Source organism: Dreissena polymorpha, chromosome 1 (genome assembly GCF_020536995.1).
Source record: "Dreissena polymorpha isolate Duluth1 chromosome 1, UMN_Dpol_1.0, whole genome shotgun sequence".
In the NCBI taxonomy this organism is placed as follows: domain Eukaryota; kingdom Metazoa; phylum Mollusca; class Bivalvia; order Myida; family Dreissenidae; genus Dreissena; species Dreissena polymorpha.
In genome coordinates, this window is record NC_068355.1 from 19,973,802 (window position 1) to 19,994,928 (window position 21,127).

The 21,127-nt window shown below is 35.8% G+C and overlaps 1 protein-coding gene across 3 annotated transcripts in view; it reads left to right on the forward strand.

The window, feature by feature from the left end:
• LOC127873321 (epithelial splicing regulatory protein 1-like) overlaps nt 1-21,127 on the forward strand; it is a 120,963-nt gene that overhangs the window by 45,572 nt on the left and 54,264 nt on the right. For 2 of the 3 annotated variants that reach the window (XM_052417145.1, XM_052417155.1), the window contains exons 1-2: nt 18,510-19,639; nt 20,071-20,131. The exons of the other annotated variant lie outside the window; for it this stretch is intronic. In XM_052417145.1, coding sequence (XP_052273105.1) covers nt 19,616-19,639; nt 20,071-20,131 — 85 coding nt within the window. In that variant the 5' untranslated portion in view covers nt 18,510-19,615. Of the gene's footprint in view, nt 1-18,509; nt 19,640-20,070; nt 20,132-21,127 lie in introns of those variants that run through there. 3 annotated transcript variants of the gene reach the window in all.

Consider the following 21,127-nt stretch of genomic DNA (forward strand, 5'->3'; position numbering starts at 1 on the left):
ATGTGTATCTCATGAAGCTGCACATTTTGAGTGATAAAGGGTCAAGGTCAAGGTCATCCTACAAGGTCAAACGTCATATAGGGGGACATTGTGTTTCACAAACGCATCTTGTTTTTTTTTGTTTTTTTTTACTTCTGGAGGGGATTTTTTCTACAAAATAGGGAAAAATATATACTATTTTTTTAGGGAAATGGGGCCCGAATATCGGCCCCGAAATTGCCATAAAAAAACACTGTTATCAAACAAAACACATTTTTTTAATCTTAATCTTATTAACCTATCTAGAGTTTTTAACTCCCCCTTCCTCTTTCGGTCTCTAACCAGGTTAATCATAATGTTAGGTTTTCTGAAAAATGAGCCAGTTTTCTATATCTTTTGGAATGATGAATTTAATAAGCATTAAGTAAATGATGTCAAAGATTTACTCTGATTACTAAAATATATTAATAATCATCAATTGATTAATCATAATTGATTATTGAGCCATAACATGTTCTGGAAAAATGAGCTTAATGCATGTGTGTAAAATGTTGTCCCAGATCAGCCTGTGATCAGCCTGTGCAGTCCCGTCAGGCTAATCAGGAACAACACTTTTCATCTTAATTGGATTTTCATTTAAAGAAAAATAACATAAAAACTCATGTCTGTATGCAAATGCATTAAGCCAAGTTTTGCCAGAAACAAACAAAATTATATTATTGTCCCCAAGAACAGCTCTTATGAAAACCAGCTTCAGCATACAGGTTTAACTTTAGCGTCTAGTCTTTATAAATGGGTGTTATGGGAGCCAGAACTGATAAAAAGTAATCTGAAGTGGTTTGTTCGTATAAATCAATTTAGACATAAAAGCTGAGCTGAAGAAGTTCCAGGTGGGTGGTGCCAGTCCTACAGATGCGACCCAGTTTGTGTACCTGCACTCGGGCGGCACGGGCAACGGGTCCATCCCTGGCTTTTCTGCCTCATCAGCCCATAACACAGGTAGTTTAGTTTTAACTTATTTTAGATTCCTCAAAAGCCAAAGGCTGATTGAAAAAGCTGTAGAGTTTGCGAAACTCTTTGGTAGAACCATACACCAGTACTTGATGTCTTAGAGGTGGTCTAAAGAAAACTCCCACAGTGGGGTTCAAACCAGTGTTGTCCTGTTCACTATACGGACACCTTATCCTCTATAGGGGATATAGCAATTTTATATTTGAAATGCATGTGTATCTCATGAAGCTGCACATTTTGAGTGATAAAGGGTCAAGGTCAAGGTCATCCTACAAGGTCAAACGTCATATAGGGGGACATTGTGTTTCACAAACGCATCTTGTTTTTTTTTTGTTTTTTTTTTACTTCTGGAGGGGATTTTTTCTACAAAATAGGGAAAAATATATACTATTTTTTTAGGGAAATGGGGCCCGAATATCGGCCCCGAAATTGCCATAAAAAAACACTGTTATCAAACAAAACACATTTTTTTAATCTTAATCTTATTAACCTATCTAGAGTTTTTAACTCCCCCTTCCTCTTTCGGTCTCTAACCAGGTTAATCATAATGTTAGGTTTTCTGAAAAATGAGCCAGTTTTCTATATCTTTTGGAATGATGAATTTAATAAGCATTAAGTAAATGATGTCAAAGATTTACTCTGATTACTAAAATATATTAATAATCATCAATTGATTAATCATAATTGATTATTGAGCCATAACATGTTCTGGAAAAATGAGCTTAATGCATGTGTGTAAAATGTTGTCCCAGATCAGTCTGTGATCAGCCTGTGCAGTCCCGTCAGGCTAATCAGGAACAACACTTTTCATCTTAATTGGATTTTCATTTAAAGAAAAATAACATAAAAACTCATGTCTGTATGCAAATGCATTAAGCCAAGTTTTGCCAGAAACAAACAAAATTATATTATTGTCCCCAAGAACAGCTCTTATGAAAACCAGCTTCAGCATACAGGTTTAACTTTAGCGACTAGTCTTTATAATTGGGTGTTATGGGAGCCAGAACTGATAAAAAGTAATCTGAAGTGGTTTGTTCGTATAAATCAATTTAGACATAAAAGCTGAGCTGAAGAAGTTCCAGGTGGGTGGTGCCAGTCCTACAGATGCGACCCAGTTTGTGTACCTGCACTCGGGCTGCACGGGCAACGGGTCCATCCCTGGCTTTTCTGCCTCATCAGCCCATAACACAGGTAGTTTAGTTTTAACTTATTTTAGATTCCTCAAAAGCCAAAGGCTGATTGAAAAAGCTGTAGAGTTTGCGAAACTCTTTGGTAGAACCATACACCAGTACTTGCTGTCTTAGAGGTGGTCTAAAGAAAACTCCCACAGTGGGGTTCAAACCAGTGTTGTCCTGTTCACTATACGGACACCTTATCCTCTATAGGATGCGCCATCTATAAGACAGGTACTGTATCTTGTTCCAGATGTATATTGAAGCAGAACTCTGTTTTGATGCAAGTACTTTGCCGTGCATTTTCTTTTTTCACCCTAGGCCATGATTTCTTGAATAGTCTATTTTAAAAGGATAAGCTTGACCTTTTTTATGTCCCCCATCACTATAGTGGGGGACATATTGGTTTTTGACCTGTCTGTTGGTTTGTTTGTTGGTTTGTTTATTTGCCCCAACTTTAACATTTGCCATAACTTTTGCAATATTGAAGATAGCAACTTGATATTCAGCATGCATGTGTATCTCATGGAGCTGCACATTTTGAGTGGTGAAAGGACAAGGTCATCCTTCAAGGTCATAGGTCAAATATATGGGTGAAAATCGCTCATTTAATGTCACTTTTGCAATATTGAAGCTAGCAACTAGATATTTGACATGTATGTGTATCTCATTGAGCTGCACATTTTGAGTGGTGAAAGGTCAAGGACATCCTATAAGGTCAAAGATCATATATATGGGGACATAGTGTTTCTCAAACACATCGCTAAACTCATCGCTTGTTTAAATGAACAACTGTCAACAAACATTTAATTTTTAAAATATTGAATGTTTCAAAATCTAAATAAGGTGTAAAATGAATGCTATAGCTTCTATTTAATACACCTATCAAATTTTAAAGAGTAAAAACAACTCAATAAAATTAGCGCCGCCAGCCAGATGTTCATACTGTTGCCTTTTTTTTAGAAATCGATGCCAGCAAAAATAAAAGTTATCAAGACAACAAACTTTTGTTCGTACATCTTATACAGGTGGTGTCTTTACATGGCATCTTACAGAAATGTGAAAGCGACAAAATTATCAGAGCATTTTACAAATAGGCTGAAATAAAATAACTCATGGCTTCAGTATTTGTACCACTGAAAATGTCAAGGTCTGGTAAGATGGTCATGTCATCCATATTAAATTTTTTGCTCGGCACTTGCTCTGTAGGCAAAGGTGATGCACTAAATATGGTTTGTGGTTGATCTTCACAAAATAAGCTTAACTTTATTCACTAAATAAACGACTATTTTATTGACAATATAATTTGCCACCCCTTATATTAATTTGTTGGGTGTGCTGTTGTCAGATGATGAAGACAGCGACAACAGCAAGGCTGCCTTGAGCTACAAGGACAGACGAAGGGAAGCTCACACAGCGGCAGAGCAGAAACGCCGGGATGCCATAAAGGTTAGTAAGATGTTGAGTCTGTATCCGTATCTACCGTTTTTAGTCTGTTAAAGTGCTGTTATAAGTCTGTTAAAGTACCTGTTTTCAAGATTCCCTTTAAGAGAACGCAACGCCTTCAAATTGGAATTAAAGGCACTTTTCCCACAGGTATAATCTGTTTTGAGAAAGATCACAAAGTTCCGGTAGAATGTCACACAGATTTATTCATAAAAGTTGCAGTTGAAAGCGCCATGCGTAACAGCGTTTCACGTCAAGATTTATTTTTTGTCAACAATTAATAATATTACCAAAACAGAACAAGGGCATATCCTATCAAGAAAAAAGGCCAGCATCAAGGTAATTCAGGTATTCATTCTCTTTTCAAGCCTTTAAAAAGGGGCATAATAGGCCTTGGGACATGTATATTATGATATTTTTGTTTTCCGGCACCTCTTCTGATAGTCACAACTCTGTGACAAACACAACATGATCACAATACAAATGTATGAATGTGGTTGGCATGTATTAAAAATTGTCTTAAACTTATTTAATTTCTCAATTTAGCCAGGCTTTGAAAATATAAGAAAATGAAATGTAAAAAAGAGTACATATCTGTCAATAAGCTTCTATGAAGGGACCTTTTTACGTTTTGGGAAACTGACAAAATTGAAGAAAAAAAGGTTCAGATTTGTACATTTTGGTTGTAGTTATGATATATGCGAGGAAACAGTAATACTGAACATTGATCATGCTTTAAAATATCCATTATATGCATCTTTTGACGATTTAAAAATCTGAAAATTATAAAGCGTTACAAACACAAAACAATTGAATAATTTGGAGAGTTCTGTTGTTATTTTTAGCTCGGCTGTTTTCGGAGAAAACCCGAGGTATTATCATAGCCAGCTCGTCGTGTCGCCCGACGTCCCCTGTCTGTGTCCTGCTAAAACCTTGACATTTTGCTCTAAAATGAAAGTGCTTTCACCTACAACTTTGAAACTTCATATGTAGATGCACCTTGACGAGTTCTATACACCACACCCCTTTTTGGGTCACTAGGTCAAAGGTCAAGGTCACTGTGTCCTCTAAAAAAATAAATTCTGACAAGCTTTCATTTATTATGCCCCCCTTCAAAGAAGAGGGGGTATATTGTTTTGCACATGTCGGTCCGTCCGTCCGTTCGTCCGCATGATGGTGTCCGGATGATAACTCAAGAACGATTAGGCCTAGGATCATGAAACTTCAAAGGTACATTGATCATGACGGACAGATGACCCCTATTGATTTTCAGGTCACTAGGTCAAAGGTCAAGGTCACAGTGACAAAAAATGTATTCACACAATGGCTGCCACTACAACTGACAGCCCATGTTTCATTCATTGTATGTGTGTGTCCAAAAACTTTAACCTTGGTTAAAGTTTGATAACTTTTGCAATATTGAAGATAGCAACTTCATATTTGGCATGCATGTGTATCTCACTGAGCTGCACATTTTGAGTGGTGAAAAGTCAAGGTCAAGGTCATCCTTCAAGGTCAAAGGTCAAATATCATTGTAGTTTTCTTTCCTAAAACTTTAACACATTTATGCCTAGTGGACTCTCCTATCCAGCTAAATTGGATCAATTTATTATGACTGGCAGATGACCCCTATTGATTTTCAGATCACTAGGCCAAAGGTCAAGGTCACAGTGACAAAAAACGTGTTCCCACAATTGCTTCGCGTATCCATTACAACTGACAGCCAATATGGGGGTGGGGCATGCATGTTGTACAAACAGCCCTTGTTTCAACAAGTGTTCGGAAAAAGAAAAAAAACGAAATATGGTAAAACAGTGTAAATAGGGTTTATGAAACTGGGACAGTCGATATCCAGAAAGATAAGATAGAGAAATTGAATTTATACATTTCGAAAGCGGAAATGTGGTCTTGACAAGTGCAAGTGTAAGCTTTAATTTGTAGAATTACCGAAATACCACTTTTTTTTATATAGAATACAAATTTAATCAAAATCTAAAAAAACCTAAAATTGTCATATTAGCAACGAGTTTACACCAACTACATGTTTTTTGTACCCACTTTGCTGAACTTGACAAACTCAGCATTATAAATCACTTTTCTGTGTCAGAAACAAGTGAAAACCATTTTATATTGCTTGTTTAATAAAAACGCATTGCTAAATACCATGGTACAAGTTATTTATTAATGATATCACCAATATACCCAGTATCATTGGGGAAGACAGTAGGCTAGTGTCTGATACTGGGAGCTTATTAAGTAACCTTACCGAAATCCCCTTCATAGAACTCTATTTTATATCAGAAAATGACCAATTTTTAGCTCATCTATTTTTTGAAAAAAAAAAGAGCTATTGTCATCACGTCGGCGTTGGCGGCCGGTTAAGTTTTGTGTTTAGGTCCACTTTTCTCATAAAGTATCACAAGCTATTGCATTCAAACTTGGTACACTTACTTACTATCATGAGGGGACTGGGCAGGCAAAGTTAGATAACTCTGGTGTGCATTTTGACAGAATTATGTGCCCTTTTTATACTTCGAAAATTGAAAATTTGGTTAAGTTTTGTGTTTAGGTCCATTTTTCTCATAAAGCATCAAAGCTATTGCATTCAAACTTGGTATACTTACTTACCATAATGAGGGGACCGAGCAGGCAAAGTTACATAACTCTGGCGTGCATTTTGACAGAATTATGTGCCTTTTATACTTAGAAAATTGAAAATTTGGTTAAGTTTTGTTTTAAGGTCCACTTTATTCCTAAAGTATTAAAGCTATTGCTTTCATACTTGCGGCAATAGAAAATAAATTCCTAGATTCTCATCCATGCCCGCCATAGAAAATCGTCCAGCCCGAACTTTTTTATTTTGAAAAAAAAACTGATAAAAAATTCGAACCACAAATACTGAGGACAAAACGGCTGAATGAGTACGAAAATTGTGAAGTGTGAATCGGCAACTCAATGTCTCCGAGGCGATAATTGATTTTTAACGGCACACGAGTGTCGTCTGAAATTAAGGTGATCGAGCGAAAACAGCAACAAAATGTTTTTTATTTTGAGGTGTAGAAACTGCGTTACAACCGTAAAAGATTGGTACGGGGTGTCAAAATGTGCAGAAACTTTAACTCTCGCGGACCTGTACGATGAGTTAATTTGTGGTTCGTATGATCAAGCCCCATCGTTGAAAGTTGACCACCCATAAATTGTCTGTGCCCTTGTCGGCCGAAATAAACTAGAATTGACACAGGTGTCACCCGATGTTACAGTTAGTCAAGTTGTCGGCTGTCTAGGAATTTTTATTTACTTTAGTATTGGAGACACCCCTGAAACTTCCCTTTAATCTCCATGCATACCATGTTTTAATAAATATCTAGTCATACTGAAACAAGAGCCGTCACCATAGGATGACTTATGCCCCCTATAAACGCTTGATAGAAATTATGAGCTTTTTTGGAAACCTAAACGCGGACCCTAACTTCAAGGTCAAGGTCACAGGGGTCAAAATTTTTGTTCGTTTGGAAAGGCCTTGTCCATATACAAATGCATACCAAATATGAAGGTTATATCTCAAGGAACATAGAAGTTATGAGCATTTTTCGAAACCTAAACGCAGATTTCGAAACCGAAACGCGGACCCTAAGTTCAAGGTCACAGGGGTAAAATGTGTATGCGTATGGTAAGTCCTTGTCCATATACACATGCATACCAAATATAAAGGCTATATCTCAAGGGACATAGAAGTTATGAGCATTTTTCGAAACCTAAACGCAAAGTGTGACGGAAAGACAGACAGACGGACAGTCCGATCACTATATGCCCCCTTTTCTTCGAAAGGGGGCATAAAAAGAATATAAAGGGTTCTGTTACAGATTTGTATTTTCTTTAATACTTTGTGTAGTCAATGTTTTATTGAATGTCAGAGTATGTTTAACATGATATTAAAAGGGTAAAATAATACACAATAGTCAAATTTTGATAATGTATTTCTTTTATTCTATATGATTTTACATACATACATACATATTGGCATTATGCATATAAACTAACAAATACGTGAACATTTCATTACTTTCATATAAAGGTCCGACATAAAATAAAAAGTAAAAAATAAACGCACTCGCCCGCCCCAATTTTCCCTAAAATTTGGATGAGAATCTAGTTATTTATTTTCTATGGCCTAAGTGTCGCAAGTATGAAAGCAATAGCTTTTCGTCAGTCAATTGTATTTATCCATTTAAAATGTCCTTTTCACAGATTTTGACATGTATAAACTATTGACAGTCAACCAGTCTAGGTTAGGCCAGAAGGCATATGCAGTTTTTTGTCAAAAATAGCCAATTAAAGTTCACCCTTCGGAAAATTATTAACTCATTCAACTTACAAAATTAGTATTTCAAAACATTGTCATGGCATTTGTTTTCAATCAGCTAAGGGTTCATCTGAAAATGATAAAGCTTTCTTTATCCATTTGCACATTTCAAAACATGACTCATTCAATCAGTTCCGGTAAACTTTATGCTGCATTTATCTCCCCTGTAAGCATAATACAAAAACTTTATTGCCAAAACTTTATTAATTTATTCCTTTACTTAATGTATACCTTATAGACGCTTATCACTTTGTTTTTATTGGGGCATTATGGAAAATTAAATACAAATTAATCAGAACTGCTGATTATCTGGAACTGGTTGACAAACTGTATTGAAGTTTGTAATTAAATGATTTATATTGATAAATGTCAGTATTGGATCTAAACGCTCTAGTAAAAGAAATCAAGAATAAAATTTTTAAAAAAAGAATCACTACCAACAGGACTCGAACCACTGACTCCTGGAGTACTGGCGTAAAAGTCTATCATTTAGCAGTGATTTTTTTTGCTTTTATTTGTTACAGCTTTTGCCATTGAATTGGGATAATTAGTGTGATAAACCATGAAATTGGAAAAAAATAGCAGGGTTGGCACCAAGCGACCGCCCCCAGTTTTAATCTGCGTTTTTTACCGGTTAAAACCGCCCCGATCAATACCCCCAAAGTGGTCATTACTGGTCAATACTGGTTGATTGAACTTTACCCCCAATTTTGATTAATATTCCATGCCTAATTAAACAATATTGATAATATAAATTAAACATACATGTTGCTAATAATGTCTTAAGCTATTAATACCCACTATTTTATACCTGTTCATGCAATTTGTAGGCCAATCTCTCAAAAAAAATTAAATAAGTCAAAGTTGGTCAATTAGATTTTTCTGGTTGATTGAACTTTTTTTTCAATTCTAATGATTTATGAATGATCAGATAATTCTGTGCTTGATTCAACAAAAACCTGTCAATTACTGTGTATGAGTTATTCCTCATGCCCCACTGTCCCCACAGTCTTCTCACCTATACAGGTTGGGGCACCCAAAACTGATAATAGGGCCTTAAATGGCACCTTTTTGACACGACCCTTACTTGTCAGGTATATAGATTTCTTTATATAAAAAACAACATAGTAAAAAAATCTTTTATTTTCCATTGATAAAAAAATAAAAAACATAATAAAAAATAATTATAAAAAGAAAAAATAATTGAAAAGAAGAGTCTAGAGTAGACTCTCTGACCCACAATTCGAAAACATCATTTGTTGTCAAAATCTAAAATCAAGAAATTTGATTGCTTATTCATTTGAATACCAATTGAACTTTTAAAAATGAAAGGATAAAAAACCTTAATACAGAAAGGAGATAAGTTAGAAGTAACTCTTTAATTAATAACAACCAATTTAACATATTTTACTGTTTTTAAAACAAATTCAAGGCAACAGATAATTTAATTATGCAATATTTTTTTATTTTCTACACTGGATCAGGTTAAATCATATATATTTAAAGGTAAAAAATAAATAAAAAAGATATATATATTTTTTTTGAAATTGGGAATTTTTTTTTCGCTTGGGAAAAAACAACCAGATTTGCATTGGGAATGGGGCCGAATTTCGGACCCATGGCATAGGGCGGAAAAGGCCTGTGACCTTGACAGTCATTTTGCGCAAAAAATCAATGTTTAGACCACTTGGCCATCCATGCTCATACAATGAAGGATGTATTTTATACTTTATATAAGTAATCCTTGTAGTTTCACAAAATAACGATTACTCTCGAAATTACGTTATGCGTTGCAACACTTTATAATTTTCAGGTTTTGAAATCGTCAAAAGATGCATATAATGATTATTTTAGAGCATGGTAAATGTTCAGTATTACTGGCCCCTTTAAGGAATCATGGAATGCGGAAAAACAAAAATAAGAAACCAATGGTGCATTTACAAAAGTTTTTAAAGAAACCATAGCCTTACCTGACCAGATCCCTAAATATCTTCAATTCTGCACTGCCAAGGACTTCTTTCCTGTACTGTAGAAAATGGCCGCTGTAACGTTGTAAGGTAACCGCTGTAAGGCATTATTGGCCGGCGATTTTTGGTTCAAAGGAGTGTAACCCTATTGCAGTTTTCACAACTACATTATTTCGTGATTAAAGGCTCTATAAAGGTGACAAATCCAATTATTATCCATATGAACTTGTCAAATTTTTACCAGATTTCATTTTCTATTGCATAAAATCTGCTGATAACACAGCTTAGGTACAACGTTGCCAAGAATTATGGAAGATTAGTTCTGGCGTCCATAACTTTAATTGTCGCTTTTTATGATTTTTGACTGGCGCGACTTTATAGTTATGGACTATCCCCAATAGGAAAGTCAACCAGAAATTCCCGAAAAGTTGACAGGTAACAAAGACCGGTCCAAAACAGCTTTTAAATGCAGTTATTGGCTCAAATCAACCACTTGATTGGAAAGATTGACATTTTTCACATTTAACTGATATATTCTTTCACAAAATACTATCTTAAACATTTAAAATTTATCTATTCTGCTCTTACATATCGAGAAAAACAGCGATGTGACAGACTTTCTTGAAATGCGAATCTCCCGAGATTTCACGGTCATATGACGTTATTTCTATTTTTAGTAACATACCATGTGCTCAGGTGTTTTCAAATTCAGAATGACATTTCCCGGTATTTTAGATTATTCTGGCTTGTTTTGTAAACAAATGGTAGTGTAAATACAAACTCAAAGTGCATATTACTTAAAACTACCTGATTCACACTGAAATCAGTCTTATAATCCACCAGACGTAAGTTGTTAATAAAAAATAATAGATTTCAGAAAACGAAAGTAATGTTTACAATTTCAGCAAAAAATGTCAAGGTCGATCCGAAAGTATCCAAATGAAAACTTGTCACGTGACAAAGAGACAATGGCGTCAAAATTGTGAATTTCAGACTGATGGTAGTTATTTTGCATCTACTGTAAGATGCATTTGAAACATTTGAACCTTAAAATATTCCCCGATGCAGTAATTTATATTCATTCACCAATATATGTAGAAATGTATCCAAGAAAATGAGCTTTCTTTGATTTATAGCGTGACATAAATATGTTACGACTCTGGTTGACTTTCGATACGGGGTTCGCTTCAGCGTACAGGTATGTCAATACTATATAAACTGTACGCTGAAGTTTCTTTAGCTAATGGAAGATATACCCGTTTCATAATTGGAAGAAATGTTAACATTTTTGCAACTAACGTGATGTTTAGCCTCAGAGCGGTGACATATGCTGAAATAGCCAAAAGAAAATTAAATTTTAAATTCTATTTTAAACATTTTTTTACCAGCAGAAAGTAACTTATTAGTTCACAACAAACGTTTTAACCATTTAGAAGAGACCTACTTTGTGAGTAATACCGGAAAAGGTTAAAAATCATCTATATATTTTTGGTGACCTGAGTCACTTTCACTTTATGTTTCCCGAGTAAACAGCGATGTAAATAAACGGTTTGTTTGTAAACATAATTGACTTGGAGGACACTTTATTTTGAGCTCAAAACAAGTTGTATTGCTCATTTTTTTATTGTAATTTCCGATAGCATATATATAATGTTTTTTTGATAAACTTAATTAAACAAAATATGAAAAATATTTAAAAATCGGTAAATAATTACGGATCTTCACCTTTATAGAGCCTTTAACGACTCATGATCATTCAGGACATATCTAATTCGTTGAAGAGTTCGTTAAATTTCGTAACAAACTGCATCAATAAATTCCGAAAGTGATTCAAAAAGTTAACAGGGCGTCTCCCCGGACAACATCATACTTAACTATTGGTTCGAGAAAGTAGTCGGACATATACGAGTTTACGTTCGTTAAGGGACCTACGCAAACAAGTATAGGTCCCTGGTTCGTTGCAGGCCTGTTGTTAACGTGATCCAAGATGGGAGATAGTCAAAACAGTCCCTAGTCAAAACGGCCCCAGTTTGGTCAAAACGTCCACAAAGTCGATTTTAAAGTTGGTCAAAACGAACCCGATGTGTAACAAAGAACTCTGTTCAATATTGTATTTATTTGACGATATACATGTTACTATTCAAACATAATAATAAACAAGAAATAGATATATATGAGTAAGAATATGAGTAATTAATTCTCTTTTTATCAATGAGTTTCCAATAGTTGTCAAACATATAATAATTGACAAGGCAGTGTTGTGTGTGTGGGCTTCACACTGAGCTACTATACTCAAGAGCTTACCCATTTGTTGTACATCTACATCTACATCATACGTCGGCGCAATCACACTTGATTATTACTCGACGGGCATGCACTCTAACAAAGCGGTGATGTGTGACGCGGTGTTCAGTCTGCTCATCATTTCGAATGTCAGGCGTAGGAGCGGCAAGCAGAGCAATTACAGATTTAACTAATGAAATCAAGAATTAAATTTACAAAAAAATACCACCAATATAATTCTAAAATAGAGAAAATAACAGAAGTACATTTAATATATTCTTTTTTTCTTCTCTCCCCATTCTGATTCTCGATTAGTGCCTTTTTGACCAACTGAAAAACTGACTGGGTCGTTTTGACCAAAGTGGGGTCGTTTTGACCATTTATAGGGACGTTTTGACCAACTTTCGGCTCGTTTTGACTAGGGGATGTTTGATTTTGGCCGTTTTGACTGTAAACCATCCATGATGGCGGACAATAAAAAGAAATAACGATGCTCAGGACACATAACAGTTGAATTAACGACGGACGTCATATTAGTATGGATTAATGAAAAGCGCTTGTCATTCTACGATGGAGCATAAGTTTTAGATACAAATAAAACTCTTTGTTTGGAATTTTATGTACTGATTGTAACAGAAAAAGTGATTGAAAATTGGAATGCAGTCTACTGCAGAAGAAAAATAAGAAAAATACATCTCACAGTTACAAGATTCTCGTTCGGAAATGCAAAAAATAGACAAACATGATTCGATTTATATGTAAGTGGATCTGTGTTTAATCAGATTCATGTACATATTCTACTTATTATGTTTGCCACTCTATACAGTTTACTGTTACTTCTACTTGTTACTCCCAAACAATCAATCCTGACTATGATTGGGAGGCGCTGTCAAGAAAACTGTGTTAAGAATGAAATATTAGTGCAGGTTAACAGATAAAGGTTCGATAAAAGCGTGCAAGATTAAAAACATAGTACGGTGGCTAAACTGTAACTGTCACCAGCCTATCTTTGTAGATATCTAGGCTGGGACTGGACTTGACCTGGTAAGGGAGACTATTCCAAAGTCTTAGGGTTCTCGGGAAAAAGGAGTTTAGGTGGTACTGTGTACGGGAATGGGGGATCAGGAAGTTCAAGTTACGGGCAGGGGTGAGGTGGTCAAGATCAACGTAAACAAGGTTGTACTGAATTTTGTAGAGGTGGATGAGGGAGGTTTGGAGTCTGGGGCTTTCTTGGGTGGGCCAACCAAGCTCATTTAGCATATGAGTAACGCTACTCTGGAAGCTATAGTTGCTACAAACATATCTAGCTGCAGCTCTTTGGACACTATCAATGTTGTAAGTTAGACTTTTCTGCCAAGGGTGCCAAATTACAGAGCAGTATTCTAGTTGGGGTCTAACATAATAATATTATGTGAAGTAGACTGTGATTTTGATTTTCTTATTTTGAGTTTTGATGTTTCTCTGAATAAATCTTAGGGAATTTTTTGCCTTGGAGGTTGTGTTGTTTATGTGATGTGTCCAGTATAGGTCTTTTGAGATGGTTACTCCAAGGTACTTCGCAGTATCGGCGGATTTTAGGATTTTTTCATGTAGGGTGTAATTGAAGATAGTGGGGTTCTTTTTGCGTGTGATCCTTAGTACCTCACACTTATCTAGGTTGAACTCCATAGCCCAGTCCCGCTCCCAGCTTTCAAGTCTCAGTAAGTCCTCTTGTAGTCGGTTTGCGTCTGTTTGTCCCTTAATTGTTAGGTAAACTATTATGTCATCTGCAAATAACCTTGTTTTACTTTTGACTGTTTCTGGCAGGTCATTGATGTATACCAGAAACAGGCAGGGTCCGACAATGGAACCCTGGGGTACGCCGGATAACAAGGGCAAATTGTCAGAGATTTGACCTTCAACCGCAACCCTTTGCCTACGGTTGCTCAGGAATGACCTAATCCATGAGGAGACAATGCAGTCAACCCCCATGTTATTTAACTTATGTATTAACTTGTGATGGTCGACTTTGTAGAAGGCCTTTGAAAAATCCATCCCGATGACGTCAGTTGTCCACTGTCTAGGCTGTTAAGGACTTCTTGGGAAAAACTCAGCAGCTGAGTTTCGCAACTACTTTTAGACAAGAAACCATGTTGGAAGGGACTAAGGATATCATGATTATCAAAGAAAGTCATCATTTTGAGACAATGATATTGGTCTGTAGTTGCTGGCGTCAGATTTATGACCCTTTTTGTATACTGGAGCTATGGTTGCGTTCTTCCAATCATCGGGCACAATGCCTGTTTCTAACGATAACCTGAATATGTGAGTGAGGATGGGGGCTATTTCACTGTGGAGTTCTTTGAGGGCCCTTGGTGAGATTTGATCTCGACCTTGAGCCTTATTGAGGTTTAGGCCTGCCAGGAGTTTGTCAATGCCGTCAACCGTTATTGTAATAGGGGACATACTGTGAGAGGGTGGGTTTAGTACACTTTTGCACATTTGCTTTAGGCTCAATGGTCATGGTCTGGAGAAGACAGACTCAAACTGTTTGTTGAGAATGTTTGCCTTGTCCTTTGCATTTGTAAAAGTTTGACCTTCAGACTTAAGGGGTGCTACTCCACAGTTTTCAGATTTGTTATGTTTTACAAAGCTGTAGAATTTTTTGTTTTGACCTGGTTGAGAATCGCCTGAGAAGATAACAGACTCTTAAGTACGACCAGTATGAGTTACGTATTTTTCGTTGGATGATCGCCTTTAGGGTCTTAATGGCATGTTAGTGAAATGGATATGGTAAACTTATTTAATATATTAATTACTCTTAGCTAAATACATCAACAACACTACAGTATATATGTTTTTATTGTAAATATATCCACACACTGAAACTGAATACACTTATTTTTTTTCCACAAATCATGTTTTCATGCTTATGTTTTCCCTTTTGTGAATTTAATTTGCCATGCCGAGACTAATGGCTCTATTTAATCCCCGGTCAAACACTTAAAATTAAAGCCAGTGAAAACTTAAACTGGCCTGTGAATTTTTTCTCCTGGTAGGCAGTCTGGCCTGAAAATTGTGACAGTCTTTCACATGTCTGACGTCTTCATATTTTCAGCCCAAAATCCATTTAAATAAAGGATGAATATAATAATATTTCATAATATAATTGCTGGTTTCATTATTAAAAACCCAAATGTTCATTAGGAATCCCTCTCATTATATTCTATAATTACCTTCTCAAGTAGAAGAAAACAAAACATTAGAATTACCTTGCCTGATATTGCCATTTAAAACAACAATAAAACCAGTTGAATACGCAATTCTTTAACCATCACAACAGTGTTACCTATGACATTTATTAAACCTATGCCTCAAACAACTGAATGTTTGATGTGAATGCCAAGATGGGCTAGTTTCTATGAAGATGAAACTGTAAATTTGCTACACATCAGCAAGCGTCCATTTCGAACAGCATTGACTTAAGGTCGCCGTGGCCTAGTGGATATGGTGTCCGCCTAGTGATCAAGGGTTACGGGTTTGATCCCCACATTGGGAGCATTTTAGATCTCCCCCATAGACACCAAGGAAACGGACTCAAGAGCGTTTCATTTAAGCCTTAGGCTTGTTGTGCAATTGGGCTTAAATAAATAGGTTTAAAAAAAGAAAACAACTAATGCCTCAGTCCCAAATAATCCGGTCGCCGGCCGATGTGTCCGATCTCCAGGCATCGGGAAGACTGGATACGTCGGAGCCGTCCGCCGTCCGATGAGTGACAAAGTTTAAAACCTCAGTCACAAATAGACACTGATCACCGTTCAATCAGCTGCCGACATTTTTTTCTGCTCATCGGTCTGGCGCCGGCCGATGATCGCACGCACATCGGGTCATTTTGAAGCATCGGGCGGCGTCGGGATTAATTTTTTATATCAAAGTTTGCAAAATTGGGCCTGGGAAGGAATCGAGTTGAGACCAAAAAAAGATCGGACGATCAACGAACGGTTATCGCCCGGCGTGCGCCCGACATCGGATTCATTGTACGTGTATCATAACGAGCATCGTCCGGCTTCCGTCGGGCATCGTGCGGAGGCCCTCCAGCTATCAGACGGTCGCCGGCCGATGTATATTCCTCTGGGAAATACTTTTACTTTTGCCGATACACGTTCAATGCATCTGATGTCGGGCGATCGCCGGGCGATACCCGTGCCTTGATCGTCCGATCTTGTTTCGATCTCCACTCGATTCCTTCCCGGGCCCGACGTAGGGCAAAATTTTAAGTGAGACTTAAAATTAATCCGGACGCCGCCCGATGCTACAAATTGGCCCGGTTTCCGTGCGATCATCGGCCGGTCGCCAGCCCGATGAGCTGAAAAATACGTTGGCCGCTGATCGGACGGTGATCGGTGTCTATTTGTGACTGAGGTATTACTTACCATTCATTGATATAAATAGAATAATACATGTAATGCAATATTATAATAAAATACATTATTATGATTTTTATTGCCTAATATTGTTCATGATTACCAACTTTATACAGGATTTTTTCCTAAATCTTTTCAGACATTGACCTGATTGTGTGAGTCCACCAGCATGACTAACAGATCAAGTTCAATTTTATTTTTGTTCTTTGGATTTTTGGCCAAGTAACGGGTCTTGAACTTTGACATTTTCTCTAGAGTTAAAGTTTTCTGGACCTTTTTCTAATATAAATTATGATTTTTTTATGTGAGCCTTCCTATTATACTTGTAGTATTAAAAGAAAAAGGTCAAGTTTCATTCCAGTCCATTAATTTTGGGGAAGTTACAGACCTAAGACTTTGAATTTTTCTCTAGAAAAACAGTGTCCTGACTTTTCCCTAAATGCTCGCAGATACTGACCTGTTCTTGTTGGTGAGTCTACTTTCATGACTCACAGGTCAATTTTAAGTTTTGTTTTGGTCCATTACATTTTTACAAAGTTTCTCTCCATGGACTTTGGAATTATTTTAAAAATAAAACATTTCCGAAATATTTCCAAAACCATTTCAGATACTTTATTATTAGTCTGGCAGTCTATGTACATGACTTCCATATAAAGTTTGAGTTTTATTCATGTCCATTGGTTTTTGATGCAGCTTTAATAAAATGGACCCAACAGTTGCCAACCCAACAGTTGCCAGGTTGAAGTTTCAACTTGAAAGAGAGAGGATTAAGGTATGAATTCACGAGTCATGCTGTAGAAGGTATCCATAAATTATGCACATTTTATTAAAAATAACTTTCCTCTGAAATTCAATAAAGATAAAACATGGAAAAGGGAGTGCCAATGAACATAATTATTTGTGTTCTTTCCTGTGATGATAAATAAAATACACCGTTGGTGAGAGGTTGGAGAAAGTATATCTTATGAGGCTTACAAGCCTTGAACCTTAGAATCATTCGTGTTCCATTATAAGCATTGCATTTTTTCTTTGCAATTTCTACTCAATGTCATTTTGAAAGCACTTCAGTGCATTAAAGAGCTTATAATAATAATTATGTTTAGCAACAAGTATCTAATATAAATACTCTTGCATTGATGCATTCTGTCCCAAAATATTGTCATATTATTTTTGCCATTATTTCATTGTTCTGTCAAAGTAATATGTGTTCAGAAAATTAGTCCAAATGTATACTGGCATGATATACCTTATATGAGTTGTTTCTATGAAAATAGGGCTTAATGCGTGTAAAGTGTCATCTAGTTTAGATGGAAAGTATCGTCTTTAATTACCCTGATGCATTTGACATATTTTACCCAGAATGAGGCTCATATATTTATACTTAAATTTTTTGTATATTCGCATATGTCATTATTATAACTTTTTTGGCTATTTCAGTTTATTCCTAAGTCCTGCTTCTACATACAGTGTTTTTTTGCAGACAAGAAACCTCCGCAGAGCTTTGGCTCAATTCCAAAGGAAGAATCAACCACTGAAGGTATGGATTCACTAGTCATGATGTAAAAGGTATAGATATGCACATGTTATTAAAAATGTTCCTATGACATTAAATAAAGAGATAACACGGTTGGTAAGACGTCGCTTGCATTAAAGTGAAGGTTACAGTTGAAACATTTGACACTTGAAATTTGTGCATTTTATTACATGTATATGTAATGTTTATATAGTGAAAGTGCATTTTCATTTCCAGTGCATAACTTTCACCACATTTCTCAAGTTTCTGACTAATAAAAGGATTTTTAACCAGATTTTTAACAAGGTTTTCCGAAGGAAAAAACTGGTTATTAGATTGGCGAATGCGGCTGGCTGGCTGGCTGGCGGGCGGGCGGAACAAGCTTGTCGGGGCCATAACTATGTCGTTCATTGTCAGATTTTAAAATCATTTGGCACATTTGTTCACCATCATTGGACGGTGTGTCGCACGAAATAATTACGTCGATATCTCCAAGGTCAAGGTCACACTTTGAGTTCAAAGGTCAAAAATGGCCATAAATGAGCTTGTCCTGGCCATAACTATGTCATTCATTGTGAGATTTTAAAATCATTTGGCACATTTGTTCACCATCATGGGATGGTGTATCGCACGAAAGAATCACGTCAATATCTCCAATGTCAAGGTCACCACGACTAAAAATAGTTGTTTTTTTAAAACAAACTTACAAAGGGGGTTAATTTTGTTTGTTCATTTCAAAAGTTCAGTTTGAGTTTTCTTCCTTTATCACATTTTTTTTTCACAATGAAAACCTGGTTTTGTGACAATTTTGTCCCTTGTTATTGAATAATATGTTTTTGTGTCAGCTCACTTGAGCTTATAATGGGAATTTGATGAAACCTTATATTGATCATCCTTACGTTGACAAAGTGCTTTTATTGGAGATCAATCATTTGTTGCACTGATGCTCTTGTTTAACTTTTGACATTTCATAACATCATGATTTTCAATACACACTTTAATATAATATTATTGTTTCATGTATAAACTTCCTCACCATAATACAATTTAAAACAAAAATTATTTTCTGCTGAAAATCCATTTATCATGGGTTTAATGTTTAAGCCTTCAGTTAAAAAAAGTGGAGGTATATTGCTTTGCTTCTGTCCATCTGATGGTTGAATGGCCGGTTGGTTGGTTGATTTTGTTTCTGCACTTGATCTTGAGAACACTTACCTTGTGTGTGATTTTGAAAAATTATAAATTTGTCAGCTCTTTGTCTACCAGCATATATGTGGTTTATTTTATACTAGTTAATTGCTGGATATGTCAGCTGGAACTGTATACAATTATTATTAGATTAACTTAGGTACTGCAGGGGGTGGATGCATTCCGGCTTGTAATGTTTATATATTGTGAACATAACAATTTGTTCAATCCCATGTTATTTTATTATCCATGAAAATATTTTCATTGCTCACAGATGTTTATCCGTGGAGATGATAAGAGGTGGACCCGACATGGTAGGTATTGTTGGTATAAAAAAAAAATTAAGGTTGCTGTTACATAGTGGATTATTGTCTGTCTCTTTAGTTCAGACTTCTTAACTAAGAATAAGATACTGTTTAAGTGCCCAGACATAAAATTACTGTTTTCTTTATTTTGAGTAAACTGGGTTTGAGAGCGGAAAATTGACTCGTATGTATGTATAATATAAATCATAATCTTCAATATCGTATTGACTTTCTCTGAATCTATTATTAATAAACAGTCATTTTTTATTATATACTTTAACATGTATTAGCAAATGATTATTTAATCCACATTTGTTTGTATGCCATATGTAATATATGATGGATTTAAGCTAAAGCACCAGTAAGAAACAACTTGCATAATGAAAAGAAACAGTGTGTTTGCAAGATTGTGCCTATATAATGATATATGCCTTCTTCAGAGCAACACCTTGGAGCTCCAATCTCCAATTTTTGCTGAACAGGCCTCAAAGAGGCATAAAGGTATACTCACTTATCTTTGTTTTCACATACATGTAGCCATATGATGCACTATTATAGTCCATGGGAGTCCATAACACAACAACTTCACAACAGCCCAAATTTGCTTGACTGCAATGTTGGACAAGCATAGGTTAACTCTCCCTTCAGTCAAAAGTGGGTATGGATACAGTTCAATTTTAACACACTCATGGTTTATAAACCGTGAATTTGCCCATGAGTCAACGCATTCATCATTAAGATGTATACATAATTTTCCCTGGCACTAATTGGGTTATTCATTCCCCTCATGATTAACAAAAATTCAAATAATCAAAAAACTGATTGGTGAATTAAACATTTAATATTTTGGTCAAACCATTGACTGTATTTATTTGTTAAGACCACAAATGATAAAGTAACTTCAAGTGATTATACAAACACCTAAACTAATGCTGCATTTGAAGCACTGAGTTGAATCAGAAAAATATGCAAATACAAAGAACATTCTGTGCTGACTATGTTGTATGTGAGCTAAATCAGTTTTTTGGCCTAGATGTTTACCCAGCTTTTCACCTTAAGTGACTTCAGTGGTGTGATTTTTCTTGTTTTCAGCTGATTTCCTCCCTTTTAATCTGAAAATAATATTTTGCAAATAGCTCTAAACTTTAATTGATCTGCATACAAATAAAGAGTTTTGTCCAATCCTGTAGAAGGATTGTTGCTTTCAAGATATCGAATAACACGATTTAAAGACAGACATTAATGAAAACCTGTCATTTGTCTTGCATTTAACCAAAATAGTAAGTGTCTGTAATAGAAGGGAAAATTGTTTAATTATTAAGTTACATGTGTGTGAAGTATGTGGTCAGTCTGTCTGAAAATCTTTTTTCCAGGCCAGCAAAGGCTACTGATATTTGCCAGTTTGCTATAAATAAAACAGGCTGACTTAAATTTTCTATCAAAGAGTAATGTGGAACATGTATGTAGTTCCATTTACAAGAAGCAATGAGAATGTTA